The sequence below is a fragment of the Cotesia typhae genome, unplaced genomic scaffold (genome assembly GCF_013202065.1).
Source record: "Cotesia typhae breed Kobodo isofemale line unplaced genomic scaffold, CoteBio_Ctyphae contig_27, whole genome shotgun sequence".
Lineage (NCBI taxonomy): Eukaryota > Metazoa > Arthropoda > Insecta > Hymenoptera > Braconidae > Cotesia > Cotesia typhae.
Genome location: NW_027423733.1, coordinates 3,231,723 through 3,254,117, shown reverse-complemented (window position 1 = coordinate 3,254,117; position 22,395 = coordinate 3,231,723). Strand labels below are relative to the sequence as shown.

Here is a 22,395-nt window from a genome sequence, read left to right as displayed (position 1 = left end):
AGAATTTTTTTCGCACGGGTAAAAATATCAAAACCATTAAATAATTGTTTATCTTCATTGAAGTGTACTTATCATAATATTTATAGTATACTATTAATTTAAAACATGATTTCGTTTGACAAAATTGACATTTTTTTCGCGCTTGAGGTTTGCAATACTGATTTATTATTTTTTTTCGTCCCTAATGTACCCCACTATAAATCAAAGTATAAATTTAATCAAATTTCTAGACTGCTCTTGCTTCAGTGACATGTATCGAAATAAATTTTTTGCATGAGGAATTGAGGGAGTGCGAGAAAATGATGGATACATAGGAGTCAATTAAAACACGAACCAGATGAAACTGTTCTGACGAGTGAACTTGTATAGATGTGACAGTGGTCGGAAGGTAAAATGTTATTTGAAAGTTCGATGCATCGAGTAGAGTGACAATTTGCTCAACGCGAGCGAAAAAGATACAGTGACAATATCAACAGCATACACTGAGAGTTGGAGAGGACAGAACTGGATAAAGAACGGCCAAATGATTCTCTGAATCCACTCATACTGTCCTGCTTAATTTTTTCACTTTGTTGACAAGTCGCAATCGAGAGCAGCAGTGCTGCGATTTTTTTTCTCTATTTTCATTTTATTTTAAATTTATAGTCTCACATCTGCTCACAAATTTACGAATCGATATCTCAGTTGATTCATCGATCCAATGAATTCTTTTCAGCTCTATTGAGTAATCCATATAATTGCTGCTTTAAGTTGTCGGTTAACGAACGAAAAATCTGATAAATTTATTCGACGTTTGAGATTTTTACTTTTGAATAAAATTAAAAAGTTTAATGGTATGAGTGTGTGTACCTTAAGTGCTCTTGATATACAAGAACCGTTCAAATAAATTCTGTATTATATTTAGTTTCTTAACAATTACGCATTCATTGTCAATTGAAGAATAAGTATCCATTATATAAAACGGAAAGAAATTAATAAAACAATGTAATTTACAATTTAATCTAATGAAAATAACTTAATGTATAATCTAATTTTGAAGTTCATTAAAATTTTTCTGTGACTTGTATTTACTTCCATGTGAATTGAAGACCCTCTTACTTCGAAAAAGAAAATCGCAAGATTTTACACTTTACTGCGAACTACCAACTGGTTTTACGTCAAAGTATTTTTTTACAAGTCGACAAGTTACATAAGATTGTATTCAATAAACGTACACGACAAAAGAACAATATAACTCGCGATAAATGGTAAAGTGCAAAGTTATGCCACTACACTTTTGTAACTTGATAATTACATCTCAACTGAGTAGCTTGTCAAAATTGTAATTAACACTGAATTTAGATGGGATGTTAGTTGGTCCCAACTATGCAACGAATAATAATTACTCGTATACGTGCACATGCATCCATCATAATAACATAATAAAATGAAAATATAAAAAATTAACAAAACAAAACAAATATAATCAAGTGAGTTGCACAGTTGCAGTGGATCTGTGGTTTCCAGACTGACACGCAGGTAGTTAAATCCTGACGTTTTATTTCAGGTTCCAGCTCCGCTGTGTGTGGTTACGGCCATTAAGAATTTTAATTAGTGGAATTAGGCGTGGCATTATGGACCTTAAATTTGTGTTAAATATGAGTAAAAAGAGTACTGCTATCCACGGATGTCCCTAGTGTGACACTAATTGTGTTTACGGTCGTTGTCTTGGGTTACTTTTGTCTTTTTCATATTCATGCGATTTTATATAACTATATCCATGTTGCATAAATATAAAGTAGTCAAAATGGTGGATAGGAATCGAATCTCATAAAGCGTCTACCGATGTTCGTAACCATTTCAAGAGCCGTAAAAAAAAAAAAAAAAATAAGACCATACACTTACATCAGTCTATAAAGAGACATCGACGTAATATTCGATTTAAGTTTATTCGCACTATGAGTCGTTTGACTATCGACATCGTCTGGGAACAAAGATATCGTACATCTATCGTGAAAATGTCCTCTAAGATATTCAAATTTATTCATTCAACGGTTGAACCAAGAGTGGCAGATATTCAACCGACAACGAAAGAGCACTTTTTATTGTTTTTTTATTTTATTTCAATGAAATATATCCTATGATGTGATAGTTGACTAGACTATAGAGTATGAAGTAGTAAAAAGGACTTGTTCATAACCTATAAGTATATTTTCCGATATTGCCTGATACGTCTATATTTGGCTTGATATATCCGTATGTGGCCTTAAAAAATTTGATAAGCTCATTTTCAACCTGATATATCCAAATGTGAGACTATTAAAAAATTTGATAAACTCATATACAACCTGATATGGCTAATTCACATATTGGGACTATATACATCCTCATATCTTCTTAATAGATAAAAATCACGTGTCACGTTGTTTTTCTGCGATGGGCTCCTAAACTACTGAAGCGATTTTAATTTTGTTTTAAAAGTTGTGTTTTGTTCCAACTTGAGAGATAGGATAGTTTTTATTTCAATTAATGGTCGCAATATTTATTAATTAACAATAAAATGATTACTTATGTTGATTATTGTTATTAATTGTAAGTTTCATAAGTCTAAAACAGATGGCGCCTTACTGTTAACTGTAGTACTGCCTGACATAAATGTATTATAGATGGCGCTATGTTTTAATTTTAAATTTTCTCAGTGGTGTGCACGTTTTCTAAACCACTCAGCCAAATTTTTAAATTTGGCCGTAAGTATCCAAAAACAAAGCTTCTGTAAAAAATTCTCTGAAAATCAAATAAATCCTTCTACGCTCAAAATATGTCAGGAAATGACCAACCCAACTCCTGTCAAAAGCGGAACTCAAAATTCCAATTTGAAGAGGTCCATCACGGAAGTTACATTTTGACACACCCTAATATTGACATTCGGACGTCCATGTAAAATTTTTTTCAAAGTTTTCTTTAAGGTAGCAACATAACACCATTATTTGAAAAATGTAAGATAGATTAATAAAAGTGTTGTTATTTTTTTTCATACATGTGAAATATAGTTGCGATAGAAGCAGTTGAAGACTACAAAGTTACGTGCCCTAGATATTTTGATAGTAGAACTACTTCAAACGTGTTCACGTTATAAAATGTGTAATTTTCTATATCAGGCTTAATATAACTTAATTTGTCCTGACATGACAATATGCTTATATCAGATTTGAAGCGGTCACATATGGCGATATCAGAAAATTTTTTTCTGGGTATAAAACAAGACAAGGATAATAATACTAGTCCGTGATAACGACCCACAGCTGCTTCTGCAGAATAAAACTTAAGTAAAGAAAAAATAAAGTGCCACTCATCCATTAGGTTGTAAAGTTAATTCACCCGTACATTCAATGATTTTAGCAGAAAATAAACTGCCGAGTGTTATTAGTAGTGAACTTCAGGATCAAGTCCAAAAGCAGTGTTGGGAGATTTACAAGAAATTAGTATTTTAGAATTGAGAACTCAAGTGCCCAGTGAGTTTTCAGTGGTACGTGAAAACTTAGCTCTAAGTACTTGACTATTATATACACTGCTCAACAGTACTCTACCAACTAAATCTACTTGGGACTCAGCTCTTACATATGTCGGAACCACCAACTCTACCTTGGTCAATTTACGCTCTAGCGACAACAATACAGAAAGTACTGATAGTCCAGTGAGCAAACAACCTCTGGATTACTCGGATAATTAGATTAAACAACTAGGCCACACCGAACATTGCCAGCACACTATTGTCACGGGTTTTAGCTCACTTGGTTTCAAATAAATGCCACAAACACTCTATTCCATTTCATATTTTTTTTCTCATTTAATTCCTGCTAGAACTTGAGAGGGAGACTAACAATTATTTAACTACTAAGCAAAAGTACGTTACTAAGCAAAGTTAATGAGATATGATATGTTAAGTTAGTACACTGAAAAAAAAGTTTAAGCCCTATCGCAATACATTTAAGTATATAGCTTATACCCATATTAAACTACAGAGTTAAGTTATTGACTTCAACTTTTTTTTCAGTGTAGAATTGAAATCGACATTAATTGAAGTGTGTTATGTCGCGCCAAGTGTACTGAAAATTGCAGCTGATTATTGCTTCACTTGATTATAATTAATTTATTTCGGATATCAGTTACATCCAAATTCTTTCTTTTGATCTGTAATATATTAACTTTTTTTATAATACAGACTATATATAACAAGTAATACTAAGGTACCCGCGGGTAATAAGGCCTAAGTGATAGAAATGCTATTTAAAATAACCCCTTCTGCTGAAGACTTCTCTAGTAGAAGCGTCTAGCATAGAAATATCGCTACAAGTTTATAGAGTCCCAATACAACGTTCCTTGTCTTCTATACTTCATCATCCATCATATGCTAAAGTAGCGCAGAAGAATTCCTAAAAAACGATTTGAGTAAATGGTAAACATTTTTTATAATTTTATATTTAATAATTTAAGATCATTGTTCTAATTTTGATCAACATCTTAAAAAGTATTGTTGCTCATTGTAAGTGATGATTGATCTCTAATACCAATTTTATCAAGTATAGTATAACTATTTCCAGCATGTATAACCCGCAGGCCTTATCACCCTACCGTAGTAAAATAAGGCCTATTCGCAAGGTTTTTGAAAAAATTTAATTTTGTATTTGTTTATGGTGAAAATTACCATTACTTCATTATATTTTATGGCTAATGTATTAATTCAAAAATTAATGATACATTGCAATAATTATATGCAATATTTTCGATTTTTTTCAAAATCTTCCTTAGCTAGGCCTTATTACCCGTCGGTACTTTATTACGAAATATTTTGTTGTAGAATCAGATGGTTGGTATAGTTAGTGAAAAGTCTTTAATTGGTTTGTCTTAACACAGAAATTCATCTTTCAGAGCATGAGAGGGCGTTCAATTCGCATAAAAGTGGATAAAATTCACGGAAAAATTGAAAAACTTCAAAGTTAAACGTAAAAAAAAATTATTGCTTGTTCTTAAATTGTATTATGGATTTGCTTTTTGCCGTTTGTAGTAGACATTTTTTTTTTTTTTCGATAAACGTTTAGTCCAAAATTTTTTGAAAATTGAAAATATTATTATGGTTTCTAACAAAAATTGTTATAGAAATTATTTCGCAATTTGAACAATTCACGTACAACAAAAGCGCTTAATGCACACACATTATTATTGACCAATTATTTTTACAAAAATTATTAAGAACAATAAAACGATACTTTTTATTTAAGATTGTGTATTATCTAGATCTTTAAATGAAAATGAAGAGACAATAGGTTTCGTTATCGTCAAACAACCATCGATAACCTCATCTCAAATTATGCTAATCGTTTCACTTACAGTAATAGTCAGCATGCATATTAAGTGTTACTGAAAGTACATCGTTGTCTTCAATGTCTACTCACCTGTAACAGAAAAGAATACAAAATTAATAAAATTATTTGAAGTAAAAATTCAGTTAGCATGAAACGTTTTAGACATTGAAACTTAAATAAATGCTCTCTATATTTTCAACTCATCAATGTCGATTGTCATGGCATGGGGTTATTGCGACGGTATTGTGCTTGTCAAGCGAGATGATTCAACTATAAAATGTCATTGCGTAATCGCGCGCAAAGTACGTCCTCACGAATTACCGCGTTTGAATGAGTTAGGTAGGATTTTCACGTCGTCAAATAATGTGATATAGTGTGGACAAGCGCCTGCATGACAGACATGTGCGACGCTGTTGCGATTTAATTCTAATAGACACTAATATATATTATCTGCAAATATGATGCTGACATGATTACACGATGTTCTCTTCTCTTATTAATGCAATGTATCCTCACGATAAGAGTATAAAGTTTCTGTTTTTATTACTAGTTGAATTTGGTGTCTTGCATATTATTGCCATTGTCATAACTGACTAGGCAGGAATTGCATATGGGTACCGTGTGCTACGTGGATTTGTGGAAGTTGCTGCAGCAATAAACCGTTTCGGGCTTCGACGCTTTGCGTAGGAGTTCCAAGGCGATGCAAGTCGTTAGATAATTCTTGGAGTTGAGATGGATATTATATTATGGTTGATGGTGTATATGTATATTTAAAAAATAAGAGAAAAGACGTTCAGTCATGAACTCTGTAGTAAATAAATGATAATTTGAAAAACAGCTACATAATATGTAGTACATATAACATACTAGCTGTTACTTGCCCGCTTAGCTGGTTATCATATAGAATTGTATTTTTAGATCTAAATATGAAATTTAAATAGAGTATTGTTCTGACTTTCACAAATTCCAAATTTCATCGAATTAGCATATACCTTTTATCCATGTAATTATTCCAGCTAATATTCATTGTAACTTTCAATGTGCAATCATCATAATGTTTGCGTGGCTTTTTTTCAAAAATGAATAATAATTGACACGTAGAAAAAAATTTGAAATGAGAATTTGGAGTCTATATGAGCTATAGCTTAGAAATTAAAAATTTTCACTGTTAACACCCACCTTTGCAAACCCCTGTGAGATGAGCTATCGTAAAATTTTCCCATAGACTTTTTCTACACCTCTTACAGAAGATTCCTAACAAATTTGGAGTCAATAAGAGCTATAGTTTAAAAACGGGAATTTTTCATTATTAACGCATCCGCAATCCTCTTTGGCGTAGGTAGAATATCGTAAAATTCATTCATAAATTATTTTTTTATCACTTACAGAAAATTCCTACCAAATTTGGAGTCTGTAGGAGTTATAGCTTGAAAATTAAAAATTTTGATTGTTAATCCCACCTCCGCAACCCTCTGTGAGGTGAGATATCGTAAAATTCGTTTATAGATTATTTCTACATCTCTTATAGGAGATTCCTACCAAATTTGGAATCGATAGGAGCTATAGTTTAAAAACAAGAATTTTTCATTGTTAACGCACCCGCAACCCCCCTTGTGGGTGGAATTTTGTAGAATCCGTTCTTAGCTAACTTCTACTCGGCGAAGAGAATATTCCTACCAAATTTAAAGTCTCTAGGTCTTATAGTTCCAGAGATTTCGTGATGAGTGACTATATCTATAGAAAGTCTCATATATATATATATATATGAGCGATACGTACTTTTCATTTGAATAGCCACGTAAAAATATCTTCGGTATCATGGCAAAAGCATGTGAGTATCTTTAGCATACTTCAAAGATTTAAAATTCGACCGAGAAGACTAAAACATTATCAAGAAATCAATTAAATTTAAAATATTCAACAATAAATTATTTTTGCTGCATACAATTTTTAAACTTTCCACTTCAAGTTAAATTTTATTTCGCAATATTTATGAAATTTGATTGTCTCAGCTGTCTTGAATTTCATTAATTATGATTTTTTTGTGAGTAATATCAATAATAAAAGAACATAATGGGATAAATGTCTTAATAATAAAATGCTCAGAACCCAATTAACGTCTGAATAAAAAAGAATTATTTAAAATTCTTCCCTGCTAGGCGAGGTAAAAATTTATTCTCGTTTTATTTCATTAGGGACAAAGAGAAATTTAAACCAAACACACAAAATAAATAATTATTCTCATAAGGTCGTTAATTTTGCTCTTCGTCGCAATCGGAATATTTAAAATGTATAAAATTCTTTGTCGATAGTCTGTAGAAATTCAATATCCAATTCAATGATTTATCAATATCGATAAGTAATAAACTTGAAGTATAAATAACTTCAATTCGATTAAAAATGAGGTCCACTTTTTTGAACGGTCGGCTAATGGATGTCAACGGTGCATTATGTATCTCCTGAGAATGAAGAAGATCCTTTGGGCATTTAATGAGATATATATGTTGTTTCTGCACGAGTGAACGTGAAGAAGATGCATACATACATTTTATCCATCCATACATTTGCAAGCAAAGTGTAAAATTACACAAAATGGATGAAAGAGACTCAGAAACTAAAAACGGAAAAATAGAAAAAAAAAGTATAATAATAAATTGCAAAAGAAAGGAACGGAGGCAAAGAGAAAGCGCGGCAAGAGTCGTCATAGTTTTGTAAGGCTTATGAAAAAACATAAATTCTCACTAACGAAGGGACTCACGCTTTTACGGGTTATTTTCCCGTTGTGGAATTTTTTACTTTTATTTTTTTTCATCTCTAAGCTTTCTCTGTCGTTGTTTAAAGCAAAAAAGGTAAGCAAAGACGTCAATCTAACGTTCTAGAACAAGGCACGCCAGCAAACGAGAGGAAAAAAATGAGTGTACAAGTTCGCCGTGGACAGACCGTAGGGGAACGAGGCAAGAAAAGAAAGATGGAAGAAAAAAATAAAACTAAAGACAGGTGGGGTGAAAGAGGAAAAAAATGAGATTGAGTATACAGTGAAAGGAAAAGAGAGAAATCATCAAACCGTGGTAGCGATGGAGCTCCATCCGCCTGTGCGTATCTCATCTGCATAGAAACAAGCTCGCCTAAACAATAGGGCTCCTCGTCCATTACCAACACTGCAAACACATTCGCAACATCGCAACCATGTTATACAAGAATCAATGGAAAGGTACTTCAACATGCATGGATAACCCCCTCGTCCATCGGTGTAGCAAGACATGATCCAACCTGCAATGACACATCCATTGTCTTTTCGACGTGCACGGATACACTGATTTCGCTATTCCTGTTTTATCTATTAGTATTCATATAGAGAGAAGTTATTCATTAAGATTTATCTTTATTGTAACAATTAAATGAAGCGTCTAGCTGATCACGTTAAATTAGTTTACTCGTAAAAATTTTCTGATAGTTCTTCATGTGACTTGGCATGTCTTTACCAGGCCTGGTATGGTTTGATGTACCTCTATCTAACTATTTTGATTAAAGACAGTGTTACACGGAGAAAATAGTAGCAATTACTATCTAGATATGGTAAAAAATTTTACCATGAACTTGATCGTAGTGAATACTATCTAGATGATTATAGAAATCATCTAGGTGGTAGCATTTACCATATTTATAATAGCTGTTACAGTCCTGTATGTTAATTAGAGTTAATTACTATTGTTATCCTAAATGGTTATATTTATAATTTCTGATGGTAACAGTTACTATCAGAAATTATACCAGCTACTATCCAAGGTAGTAAGTAGAATTTAAACATCAGAGTTTAAAAACTACGGTCAGAGACGTAAATATATACTGAGAGAAAAATATAGGTATTATTCCTATAAATTTATGGGATTATTTCCTATACTGATTGTAGAAACGATTATTATGATTATGGGAATGACGCCCATAATATTAGGAAGTGTTCTAGAATTTATAAGATCGTTTCTAATAATTATGGAAATAGTTCCGATACGAATTAATGGAGTGGTTCTTATATTTACAGGAATTGTTTCCATAATTTATAGAAGCCGTAACTTGTGAACTATAAATAAATGAAATTTTGCTTCATTAGACAATGACTTTTGTTAAATTGCACTGTACTTTTTTAACTATTGATATTTTTAAAGATATAAGCTCATCGTGATGTTACACTCATCAAGAGCTTTCATTTGAGTATCCACATGCATTTTTTATATATTTTTCATATATACATGTATATAATATAGATAAATATATGAAATATATTTTCTTTAATTTTTCTTTCGTGTACTTGAAAATTATTGAATTTTTGATCAATTTTTTCATAGAATTCAATAATATTAATTACTATCTTTGATAATAGATATTATCATACTGATAGTAAATATAACCATCTTGATAGTGACTGTTACTAAAAAAAATGGTAACTACTATCACAAAAAAATAATAGCACTAACCATCTTTGCATTGAAAAATGTTTTAATCATCCTAGATCTCCGTGTAGATACCTCTGATAGAAAGTTCACGATCGCTGAATCGTATCCTTACAAGAGATTTGAGTTGGCGGCGTTTAGTTCAAGCAAAAAGATCAATCTCGCACTCTTCTAGAAGGCTGTCATTGGTTTTTATCTCAACCAACAATTAAGTTATTTTCTATCTAATATGGTATGATGATTGGTTTATATTTTTTCTAAAAAGCTCAATCCATATCAGGCACAATTAAGATATATTGGAGATCACCCTCATGAATGCTAACAAAATTGAATGCAAAACGAAAAATTTAATAACTATCCATCAGTAGGTGAAAAGTCGGTAGGATGAAGATTACAGAAGCTGAAAAGTCAGATAGTAAAAGTGGCTAACTTAGGTAGTGAACAGATTCCTATAGCATTAGCTGGTGATATCGGCTTTGTTCGTCGGTTTTCTTCTTCTGTTACTTGGGCCAATCGTGATCGTCAAGGGAAGCCTCACCTTGCGGCTAAATCCAGCTCTACGGGATATTCGTCTCTCTAGTCTCTGGTACAGGCTTGCTTCCTCCTTCGCTCTTCTACTTACAACCTAACTGTGGCTCTGACTCTTCCGTTCTTCCATTCTTAAGCTCTATCTTGCTCGGTCTCCGGCGGATATCGTTATCTTAAAATTGGCGGAATCGAGATCTTTTCCAAGCGAAAGAGTTTGGGAAGATGAGATAGAGAAGAGGAAGAAAGGTAGTACGTGGTATTATCCTCAAAGGTTCAAAGAAACTCGTTTAGCATGATAAAGCCGTATCAATTTATCCTCACAGTAACTAACAATTCGCATTAAACTAATCTACATTTTTATCCTACTTAAATCATCTATTTTTCATAATATTTTTCGTTTCAACTTATGCATGCATTACAATAACAATTTTATTGGTTTTGTACACTACATACTTCAGTGTACAAAAGGTTCGTTTATATCAACACCCATTAAATTATGATTACAGAGGATAATTAATCAGAGAAACTTTGATCATAAACAAGACGCCATCAATTAAGAACCCATTCATTAAACCGGAAGTGAGGTCCAAGTATAATGAGATCGAGTTGGCGGTGACTGAGCTGTGCTGCACGGCCCAGGTATTAGCGTGGGCTTAAGCCGGCAGGTGGATATGCAAAACTGAAATGTTTACCCAGAGAATTGTTAGGCGAACTAATTGAAAATTAAAACTGAAAACTCTTTCATGATGTAAGCACATATTCTCCGTCTGGAAAGTATAAGTTCAACAAAGGAGTTTCTTGGTGAATCTTCAGGTACCTCCCGAGAATAGAAGAAAAATGAGATGGATAGAATAAGATAGAGCAGAAAAGGAGAAAAAAGTGGTCGGGGATAACTTTTTGCTTCATACAGCAAGTCCCTTCTTATCTTTTATGCAATATTGGTAGCAGTGAGTTTTGCCTGGACGTTCGTGCATATTTCGAATCCAATATTATAGTAATGCAATGTCCTTGTGACGCAGGTGGAAGTGATGGTGATCGATACAGATATATGTAGATGGACATCTACTTTTGATGATCGAAAATGGACACAAGTGACGATCGCAGGTGAAAAGAAATCGTCGACTTAGGAAAAATCCTTATCCAAGCTCTGGCTGCTGACAGAAACTGGTGTTCTTCTCACGTACAAAATGGAATAGAGTATGAACTCTTGACTGTAGTGAACGGAAGTAAGGGTATGATGGAGATGAAGAATAGAGAATGGAGAAAATATGCTACCGCCTATGGTGTTGTGCAGCGAGTAGGAAAGTTTCAGGTACTGGGTTAGAATCGTTGCTATGCATTGGTTGCTCACTGGATCATGGATCGGCTGGACCACTTTTAATCACTATTCAGACATATTGGCCAATGCTTCGACTACTACCAGTTGTGGAGTATTCAGTCCAGAGAAAACATGGCTTGAATGGACCACGCAGAAGCTTTTTTCATCTTCTCTCTTTTTTTTTTTTTTTTTCAGTTAGTGAATGAGGCTTCTCTCAGTGCGGCTCAGCAGCAATAGAAAATGGCAATGAGAGTGGAGGAAAGGGGCGCTCGCTAAAAATGAGGAACAATTGAAGCTGGAGTTGAGTTCTCTGGTGCACGCACTACACTCACGTTCACTTGGATGCTGGGTGTGAATACATGTATGGTCTATATGTACTAGCAATTTGTCCGTTTGTCGTCCAATTCACAGAGATTTCAATGGGAAACAAAAAAATGCTGAAGAAATCGAATTGTGGGTCACAATTGTTTTATATTTCATTTACGTTCAATGTGTATTATTAGTGATATATCATATACGTCGAATTCGTACAGTGCTCTGCTCTCAACAGTTAATGTTGAATTTTGAGAACTAGAGATAATAAATAGAAGAAAGTAGATAAAAAAATAAATAAATGCGTGGGAGGAACAGAGGAATCAGGAGTTTGAATATAAAAATATAAAACGATGAGGGAACGCTACCCCGAGTGCTTTGTGGTGGCTGAAATAAGGGGATGCTGGAGTCTGCCAGTGAATGACGATATTGCAGGATCTCTTCTCTCTTCGAAAACAAATTCATATTTCAAAGCGAGAATGCTAACGGACCGACTGTATATTCCGCTCCAGGAGGAAGTTCGAGACGCGAATAAAGATAAAAGTGAAATACATGCAGGCTCACTTTCGGTACACGGAAGGCGAGTGACAGCTAACGATAAACGCGGCTGAAATACTTGCATATAGAATCCACTTTTTACATGAAATTATGTCGATAATTTAATTCCATTTTCTGTTTTTGTGATCCTATCTCGACTTTTTATCGATTCACTGGTTTAGCATTAGAAATTATACAATTGAAAAAATTTTTTATCAGAAAAAAGAAACAAAAATGTGAATGTAAAAATTTATGTTATCGAAGAAATTATCAAGAGAAGTGACTGAAATCAGAAGAATATTTCGACCTTGATAAATTGTGTATAATACACATTAGCATCGTGACGCGTGTGATTTAATGTCATCATTTAATACATTATATCACAAATTTTTCAATCAAAATTCATGAACAAAATTTAATTACACCCTCCAACTAAACTATTCGAACACAATATTATAATGAAATCACAAAAGCAAATATTAACTGATGAACGTGATTTATGTATAGTATCAGTGTAAATGTGCTGAGGCTTTGCTGTCTGAACGAGTTGGATTGACGGCTCTCAAGTGCAGTAGCTGTACGGGTGAATGGTAGTTATGAAAAAGCTTCTCTCGAATCATCTACTTTACACACAAGTAAAGTAGGGTTACACTGTGTATAAATGCTCGATCATCGTTATCCCTGCATGTCTGTCCATTATTGCGATAGCAGCTTGGGTCAATATTGGTCTAAAGGGTTTCACTATAATTGTCTTCTCTACCTAAGGTTATTCCAGAGAGTATGTATGCCCTGATACGTTTTTTTTTTTTTGTTTATAGCCGTAAAACCAATTCTCCTATACATCGACGAATCATGATTTCATTGAATGTTTACGCAGCTTTTTATTATCAAGTACGGTAATAAACTCTAAGAGCTTTTAATAATGTACCCCTTAACCAAAACAGTAACATAAAAATGAAAATTCTGCGGTTTCATAGTATAAAATTCATCTCATAATTTTATGACGGAGATTTTCGATGAATGAAAATTTAAAACACGACGTTAAAGCGTGTCGAGGCAAAACAAATGAATAAGATAAAAAAGACTCCTCACAATCAGTGTCGTCGCTTACATAACACCCTTTACGACATCTAGACCCTGTTTATGGAGCCTTCTCACACCCTTAACTACTCGCGTATTATCACGAAACGCAGCGGTCCGTTGAGTAAACAAAGGGTCCACGACCTAGCAGATATTATGCCGAGATGTTTCGCACCCCCTAAATTTCAGTTTATTTTCTAGAAATCTATTTTATGAGCAGTTCGTTGTACGTCTTTCGCTGATAACTGACTCATCCCTTCATATTACTCATTCAAACATCTACTATATTGCACGACTCATAATGTGGAGCTTCAAGAGAGCTTTACTAGATAAATTTCTTTCAGCTATTCAGAGAAACCACTTTTATTGTTATATTCTTATTAGTTCGAGGAATCAAAATAGATCACGTATCATTGAGTAGGTAATTCAAGCACGATCAATTGAAAATAAATAATAGTTTAAAAAAACTAAAATACACGCTCTTTATAGAAAACCGAAGCGTAGGGTGCTTTTTAAGATATTATAAAAATGATAATCACTCTATTCATATCTGTCAATATAATATTTATATTTATTGACCCATGCACCCCACGCTTTTTTTTAAAATAAAACACATTTCTTTTTATTTACACTATTATTAATTTATATTTACTAGTAGTTCTCGCTGCGCCCTTTGGGCACCCGAATACATCATAAAAATTATTATACTAAACATTTAAAAAAGATAAGGATAACTTGTAGTAAAAAATTCGCTTTTATTTACTCACTGATTGTTTCCTCACTGATGTTTCCTTTATTCATAATATTCCTTAATTCTAATTACAAACTTTGTACTTTTATAAAATTCTTAATTAAATTCTTAATCATATATTTGTTAATTCTTAATTTTCATAAGAATTGATTAATCAAATAACATCTCTTAACTTAATTTACGTTGTAACATCATTTAAAATATTTAAATTTAAAAGTGTCTATTCGCACATAAAAAAGTCCTGATAAATCCACGCCGCGTGAATGCAAGGGCGTTTACATTCACGTAGCGTGGATTCAATGCCCTTACATTGACGGGGTGTGAATTTGTCAGGAATTTTTTAAGTGTAGATAGACATGTCCAAAACTTTTAATGTTTTTATTGGAAAAATATGAGAACTTTAGTATTAATTATGACTTTAATTTTTATATTAAAAAATAAATAATATATTATCATGCTCGTTATAAGTGAATTATTTTAAATATTATTATTATTATAAATAATATCACAAATGATATATTACTACTTAAATACGAATCACTTACAAAATGTGATATATATTTATGGCACTTGTTACTGAATTTAACTTATAAGATAAATGATGATTATTGGTTTGCTTAAAATTATTATGATAGTTTTTAAAATTTTTTTTTCACATTAACGAAAGTTAATCCTTTAACGTATGAAGCAGTTATTCATTGAGTTCAAGCTTTAATTTAATTTTATTTCTTTTCACACTTATTAAAAAAATATACGAAATTATGAGTTATCAGGAGATTATCAAATTACAGAAGTTAATATAAATGAATCTTGATTCGAAGCGTTATTTATTTATTGTTTTTAATGATATATGACTAACAAACAATTAAAAAACTCAATGAATAACAACTACATAAACTTATTTCAAATCAGTAGATGCTTTAAGCTTTATGTATCAATGGTTTTGTTACCTTGATCATTTTAACAAATGACATTTTTGTGTCATCAATAATCTTGACATTCTCAGGATTTCTTACCAAAATATGCATTTGATTTGCAAAAGCTTGAAGGCAACCACTGACTTCAACATGGAAACATTTGGGGATTTCTAAATCTTTGGTAACCCCAGGTACCTTAACTTCCAATTTGTACTCTCCGTCTGCAATTGAGCCTACTAAAGTGTCGTTCCAACTTTCCTTCTTCTTTAGCAAAGCAATCTCTGATTTAACGAATCCCCTCACACGAACGTCTTGAGATGACATTGATGTCAAATCTTGAAAAGTAGACAACGGTAAAATTGGCTCAGCTTCTTTTGGTTTCTCTTCCGTAATTTTACGAAAATCAAGTGCATGTACTTTAGTGTTAGATTGGATTATTAGTTCATAATCAGCCGTTCCAACGTTGTACTTTCCCCGTGGTTTAGGATTCACATAAGCACCATCAATATGGATATTTTGGTTAACTGAAATCTTGGATTGAATAGACCGTGCTTCATCGTTCCAAGCAACTACTTGTAGTTTTTCTCCGTTATCATTAGCTAAATAAATTTTAAACAGTAACAATCTTTCAGCACCATCAATCTTTGGCCCTTCAACAGCAGCAACATAACCTATTAACTCACTGAAAAGAAATAAAGTTTTTTAGATAATAAAATTAAGAATGTGATATTGAAATTCGAAACAAAAAATATTATCATTATTTTAAATTAAACAACTTATTTACCAAGTAGAATCATAGGAGGTTAAGCCTTGAAATTCGGAATAAGCGATCTCTTCGCCATCATTACCATTGGTCTGGTCAGCATTACCATTATCTTTATTATTATCACCTGAATCAGCCACTAAATTATCATTATCTTTACTACTACCACCTGAATTAACCACTAAAAAAATAAAAGTTAATATAAATGTATCAAATACATAACAACAGAGGACATGAAAAATACTTAGCACTTTGCAATTAAATAAAAAAGTACATGTTTTTTTTTTCAATACCAAAAAAATTATTTATAAACGAAAAATATTAATCATAATTATTATTATTATTAAGTAAATAGGTAATAGATTTATAAGCAATTGACGTACTTTTGTTTGTTATTTAAATCAATCTGACTTGCAGAATTTATATTTTATCAAAAACAATACAATCAGTAAAACGACGCACTTTAGACGTATACTTGTCGAGAAAGAAAGCGGAAATCTCACGATTTTTCGTTTAGAGAAAAAGATCACGTGTGATTGGTCGTTTGTAATGATACCAACTGAAAATTAAATCCCACAAAAAACAGTTTCACTGTAAAATGCCGCGCCAAGTACACGTCCAACTATTGTAACAGAGACGATGATAATCTCATTTTTGCAAAAATAAAAAAATCTGATCTTTACAAAAAAATATGAAATAAAAAAATCCAAGTACACAAAACTCTGATTAAAAAACAAACACTCATTGAAAATAGTGAAAATTCAAAGAAAAATTGGTGTAGTTTGCTTATGAAAAAACGAAAGAAAAATTTGCTCTTTACAAAAAAATATAAAATAAAAAAAACTAAGCAACTGCTGTGATTTTCAGTAATTGCAAAGTTTTTGTGGCAAATTTAACAATTGAAAACATTTTTTCAAACGTACTTGGCGCGCGTCATTGAGTACCCCCAATTTTTTCATGACTGATGTAGCGCCAGAAACTTGGTGTGGAAAAGGAGTTTATGAGCAACAATTGTAACACTCCTTCGACACAGTCGTCGACTTCATTAATGATTATTTTGATGTTTTCAATTAAATCAATTACATCTAAAATTCAAGCTCGTTCTCATTTTTTCACGAATTAGATTATATTTATACTCATATGTATATGACGCTTTCTTGCATTTCAAGTGAATTAAGAAAAAGCAGAGGATTTGATCACTAGTAAGATAAAGTACTCAGTAGCTCCTCAGGAACCGGTACCTTCCCACTCTTTGTATTTGTATATTTCCATTTGTAAATATAGATATACAAACACACAGAGTGGGCAGGTACTGGTTCCTGAGCATTTATTGGGTACTTTACCTTAGATATTTATTAAATTGCTTTTGAGAAATATAACATTGATGTATGCTTGAGCAACACAAACTTCTCAAACTAATGGTTGACATTAATAAATTATCTTAGTGATATTTTGTGAAATCATTGACGATACATCGGAAAAAATTGGGGTACTCAATGACGCGCGCCAAGTACGTTTGAAAAAATGTTTTCAATTGTTAAATTTGCCACAAAAACTTTGCAATTACTGAAAATCACAGCAGTTGCTTAGTTTTTTTATTTTATATTTTTTTGTAAAGAGCAAATTTTTCTTTCGTTTTTTCATAAGCAAACTACACCAATTTTTCTTTGAATTTTCACTATTTTCAATGAGTGTTTGTTTTTAATCAGAGTTTTGTGTACTTGGATTTTTTTATTTCATATTTTTTTGTAAAGATCAGATTTTTTTATTTTTGCAAAAATGAGATTATCATCGTCTCTGTTACAATAGTTGGACGTGTACTTGGCGCGGCATTTTACAGTGAAACTGTTTTTTGTGGGATATCTCTTTTTTTGTAAAGAATATATTATGTAAAAATAATAATACATTTCATATAAACACTTTAAAATTTTAAATATGTACTCCTTAAGTAATTCATCAAATTTTTTATTCATAAAATTTCTCAAATAATTTAATAACAAAAAACGTTACTACTATAACAATACTTTTACTTTAAATGACGCGTGTGACCAACTAATGCAACATCTTCGTATTATTTTTGATTCTTATTATTATTATTATATTATATTGCCACCGAGAGTATGTTCTCATACGGCCGTTGGGTTATTTGTGTTAAGGGAGCTGTGTTGGTTAAGAACTTGCCTTAAACCTAGGCGGCGCTGGAGCGAACTTCAGAGAATCGAAAGATATCAGCATGTGAAAAATCTTTCGACTCGCCGGGATTCGAACCCGCGCCTTGCCACTAGAGTTGTATGAACGGATCAACGCATTGAACCGCTCAGCCAACATCGAGGCGTATATTTTTAATTCTATTTGATTTTTGAAGTTAACATAGACCATGCGTTCCCGTTATTCCTCCCGTTCAAATATTTAGAGTGTAAAAAAGATATCAGCTGGTGTTACGGGCAACTTGAGCGGCAGTTAAAATCAATAATTTAATTAAAGGAAATCATTTTTTTTTGTTTAGTAATAAATCATGTAATAAGCTCAAATATGCATTTAAAATAAACATTTTTTATTCTTGTCCAATATATGATATATTGTTCCAACAGTTGATAAGAAAAATATTAAAACTTTAGATTTATTAATTTCTTTATTGTTTTCTTAAGAATAATCTAAATCCAACTCCATACGAAGAAAGTTATATATTTACTTGAAAACAATGTACTTGTTATTTTGTTTATTGTCTTTTACGGCCTTTAGATATTTTCCTTTCCAGAAACTAAAAAATTTAAACAGTAAAGAAATGACTTCAATTAAAATTAAGAAATACTACATACATAATGTCTCGCAATTTTTGCTTACTACCAGCTCTTTTCCGCTTAAGGTTCTTATTCTTGTACCTGTAACAATGGGAAAACGAATTGTATTCACAATGATAAAAGTATGACAAACTTCAGAAATTTGAAGTAAAATTACTTACTCATTATCATAATTTTTACCCGGATAAGTGTCGCCATATAATATTTGGTATGCTTGACGAGCTTGATTTAGCCGAGACTCAAGATCATTAATACTAACTAATAAACTTTGAGCATGATTCCTTTGGTCAATACCAAAATGTGGAGGATAATCCATTTTATTTTTATCACCATTCATGGTATTTTTTATCAGCAATCTAAAACTCACTATAATAACTATAATAACTCACGATAATAACTCGCAATAATTTTATGAACGTATTATATGTAATTTAATATAATGATTATTAAATTTGACTAGATTTCAATGGACAATTTTATAAAGACATGAAAATACCAAATAATTTTTTTATTTAGAAATTTTTAAAATATAACTCGAACATACGTATGAATTTTTCAAATTTTGAATTATCTCCATTTCATTCACAAAATATTAGTTTTGATAAGTATACGTAATCACAAATGCTGTAAAGACTGCAATATTCCATTTATTAAATAACTAAAATATTTACTATGTGCAATGACACTATCAATAACTATTCGAATAAATAAATATACCAATGTTATTTTTTAATTTACCTCTGTCGTATTTTCTAAATCAATTTTCATGCAGCTACCGATATGTAATGAAGTTAAACAGCCCAAACTAGTATGGTATTGTGGACTAGACTGGCCACTGGATTTAATGTATTTTTATGCAAATTGTAGCTGTAAAAGTGACAAATTTGAGTGTCATTAAATTTCATGCTACATTAGTGTGTTTACACATTTTGGTATATACATAGTGAAAGTAACTACAGGTGGCGCTAACAGTACTTAAGGACATTTACAATATAACTACTACAAAGACTGCTACTTGGTTAATTTACCTATACCTAATGTTACTTTACTTTTTTGTTACCATGTTGACAGTCGGAAGAGTAATTACAACAATACGAAATAGTTACTGATTTCTATTCATCACTAGCTGGAATAATATTGTGACCGGATATATTTTTTCATTAATCTTAAAACTTCAATTATACGAAGAATCAAATTATTTCATTACAAATTAAATAGAAATTTCAGAATTTGTGACTAAGGGTATTTATGTGCTGAAAACTTTCCACCTGAACACAACATAATTAGTAAAAAGTCAAAGAAAATATGATTATTCAACAAAAACAATAAATATCATAAAAATATTGAATATATAACTAACCTTTTAAAATAAGTTAATTTTATAATTAAGTTGACAATAATTAAGAAAAGTATTACGCAAGTGTGATAAAAAATGCCGCAGTAATAGTTTCAAGTAGATATTAAATAATATTGATACATAAACCTGAAAAAGATTTATTAATTTTGACAGAAAGTGTCAAATAATTACGGAAATTTGTCTATTTTGATCATCAATAATTTCTTACAGACTATGATCACTGCCACCTAGTGGAATAGTTCAATATAATGGTACCGAATAAGAGTTGGGATCGGCAGCCAGTACAGCCAGCTGATTAGATAATAATAATAAGATATATACTTACACAGTAGTGACATCTAGATGCGACTAAAAACATCGGAGAAGTATCCATACTGATCTGATGTAAACATAAATACTTATTGGCATCTTCAAATAACTTAAACACGTATATGTATGGTAGTGACATCTGTATGCGACTAAAGAGCATTGCAAATGTGTATATCCAAATCATTATGTTATTATTAGCATGATTAATTAAATTTTGTTAATTTGTTAAATCGTTATTTAAAACTTCCGCTAAATTTGATTGAAGTACCACCTATATCTATACACTGCTCGAATAGAATTACTCAGAGAACAACTGACTTTTATAAAGAAAGCAAACCCCAAACAATTTTAGCTCTCTTCGGTATTAACTCTAATTAATAAATAAAACTTAATTAGAAAGTATGATTTAAAATAATACATGTGTGAAAATGTTCGATTGTTAATTCTAGAAATATTATAAATCAAGAAATTTTAACGTTTTTTCAAATTAAAAAAATTTTTAATTCAAAATTTGTACTTTTTCCGCGGATATTAAATGTTCATAAGATTATAAAATATATATATATATATATAAATTGAGCAACAATCAACCCTTCATATTATGAGTATAGCAATACCTGCAATAATTAATTTAATTCTGAACTTTTAATTTCCGCGGGAAAAATACAAAATTTTAATCAACAGTTTTTTTAATTATAAAAAATGTTAAAGTTTCTTTTTTAATATAAAATCTCTAGAATGAACTATCGAACAATTTTACATATGTACTTCTTTGAATGATATATTCTCTTCTGATTAGAATTTATTTATTGACTAGAGCCATTACTTAAAAGAGCTCAAATTGTTTAGTTTTACTTTCTTCGTGAAAGTCAGGTAATTAAAGTCTAAGTGATTCTGTTCGAGCGGTGTACAGATGTAGGTGGCGTTTCAGTCGAATTGAGCGGAAATTTTAAACGACGATATTCTTTTCAAAACAAATGTTAATTATGATTTATACGAATTGTGTTATTCATAAACAAAAAAATGATAATAAAAATAGATAATAATACAAATAATGATAATAATAATAATAATGACAATACTAACAATATCAACGAAGATAATACTGATAATAATTATTGTGGTAACAATAAATTAATGATAAAAATAATAGTAATAATAATATTTATCATCATTATTATTATTATTGTCATCAAATTATTGAGCATTGAAGTATTAAATTTTAATTTACAATGTTCTTGATTACAAAAATTGTTAAAATGTTTTTCAAATTTCTACGGAATGGAAAGCTTCAAATTGATAATTTAGTTTAGCAATGCGAACCAAAGAGTATATGTGGCTTATTTATATAAAATTTCATTAATATTACTCGATACTGTAAGAAAAATGAAATTTTAATTTATATATATATATATATATATATATATATATATATATATATATATATATATATATATATTGGGTGGGTCAAAAAAATCGAATAATTTATTTTTGACTTTATACTCTGAAAAATAGGTTCGTAGACACCTAAAAAGAATTCTCTCCAAGTATAAGCTCTTAATTATAACGGGAAGGTCCTCCGCTTTGCGGGTTTCTATTTTTTCGAATAATCAGATAAAAAAATTTATATCTCGCTTCCAACTGCTTGGAAAAATATTCCGTGGCATAGATTTTGTGAGAAATTGAATGCTTTACAAAAAGGTCTCTTATGACTTTTTCAAAAACTTAACCGATTAAAAGATATTCATAGTTGAAGTTTGGCTATTTTAAGGAAAATATTCGTTTTTATTATGAATTTTATAAGTCGATGAAAAAAATTATTCCGGATTGCGGAACTCATGATTTTGTAGGAAATTTACTGCTCTACAAAAAATGGTCTCTTATGATTTTTGATTAAGTGAAGCCGTTACGAGATATTCATCGTCAAACATT

The 22,395-nt window shown here is 31.1% G+C and overlaps 3 protein-coding genes across 10 annotated transcripts in view; all 3 read right to left on the bottom strand.

Moving 5' to 3' along the window:
• Window positions 1–22,395, bottom strand: part of Sli (slit guidance ligand) — a 303,228-nt gene that overhangs the window by 185,858 nt on the left and 94,975 nt on the right. For 2 of the 3 annotated variants that reach the window (XM_074240537.1, XM_074240536.1), the window contains one exon: window positions 5,368–5,432. The exons of the other annotated variant lie outside the window; for it this stretch is intronic. Coding sequence is in view for 1 of the 2 variants with exons in the window: in XM_074240536.1 (XP_074096637.1) it covers window positions 5,368–5,386 (19 nt within the window). In the remaining variant the exon portion in view is untranslated. The remainder of the gene's footprint in view (window positions 1–5,367; window positions 5,433–22,395) is intronic. 3 annotated transcript variants of the gene reach the window in all.
• On the bottom strand, window positions 14,911–17,268 carry LOC141525700 (uncharacterized). Its single transcript, XM_074240265.1, has 3 exons — window positions 17,238–17,268; window positions 16,018–16,177; window positions 14,911–15,915 (listed from the first exon to the last, which is right to left on the bottom strand). Exons 1-3 carry the CDS (start codon window positions 17,266–17,268, stop codon window positions 15,237–15,239), a joined length of 870 nt encoding a protein of 289 aa, XP_074096366.1. The 3' UTR covers window positions 14,911–15,236.
• On the bottom strand, window positions 17,998–20,985 carry LOC141525861 (uncharacterized). Of its 6 annotated transcripts, none has more exons than XM_074240544.1 (5): window positions 20,480–20,985; window positions 19,536–19,664; window positions 18,959–19,163; window positions 18,816–18,878; window positions 17,998–18,757 (listed from the first exon to the last, which is right to left on the bottom strand). In XM_074240544.1, exons 3-5 carry the CDS (start codon window positions 19,132–19,134, stop codon window positions 18,685–18,687), a joined length of 312 nt encoding a protein of 103 aa, XP_074096645.1. In that variant the 5' UTR covers window positions 19,135–19,163; window positions 19,536–19,664; window positions 20,480–20,985; the 3' UTR covers window positions 17,998–18,684. The 6 variants fall into 6 exon arrangements, with proteins under 6 accessions (XP_074096645.1, XP_074096648.1, XP_074096647.1 ...); XM_074240547.1 differs by lacking the exon at window positions 20,480–20,985 and adding an exon at window positions 19,342–19,430 and having other exon boundaries at window positions 18,959–19,153; window positions 19,536–19,898; XM_074240546.1 differs by lacking the exon at window positions 20,480–20,985 and having other exon boundaries at window positions 18,959–19,172; window positions 19,536–19,898.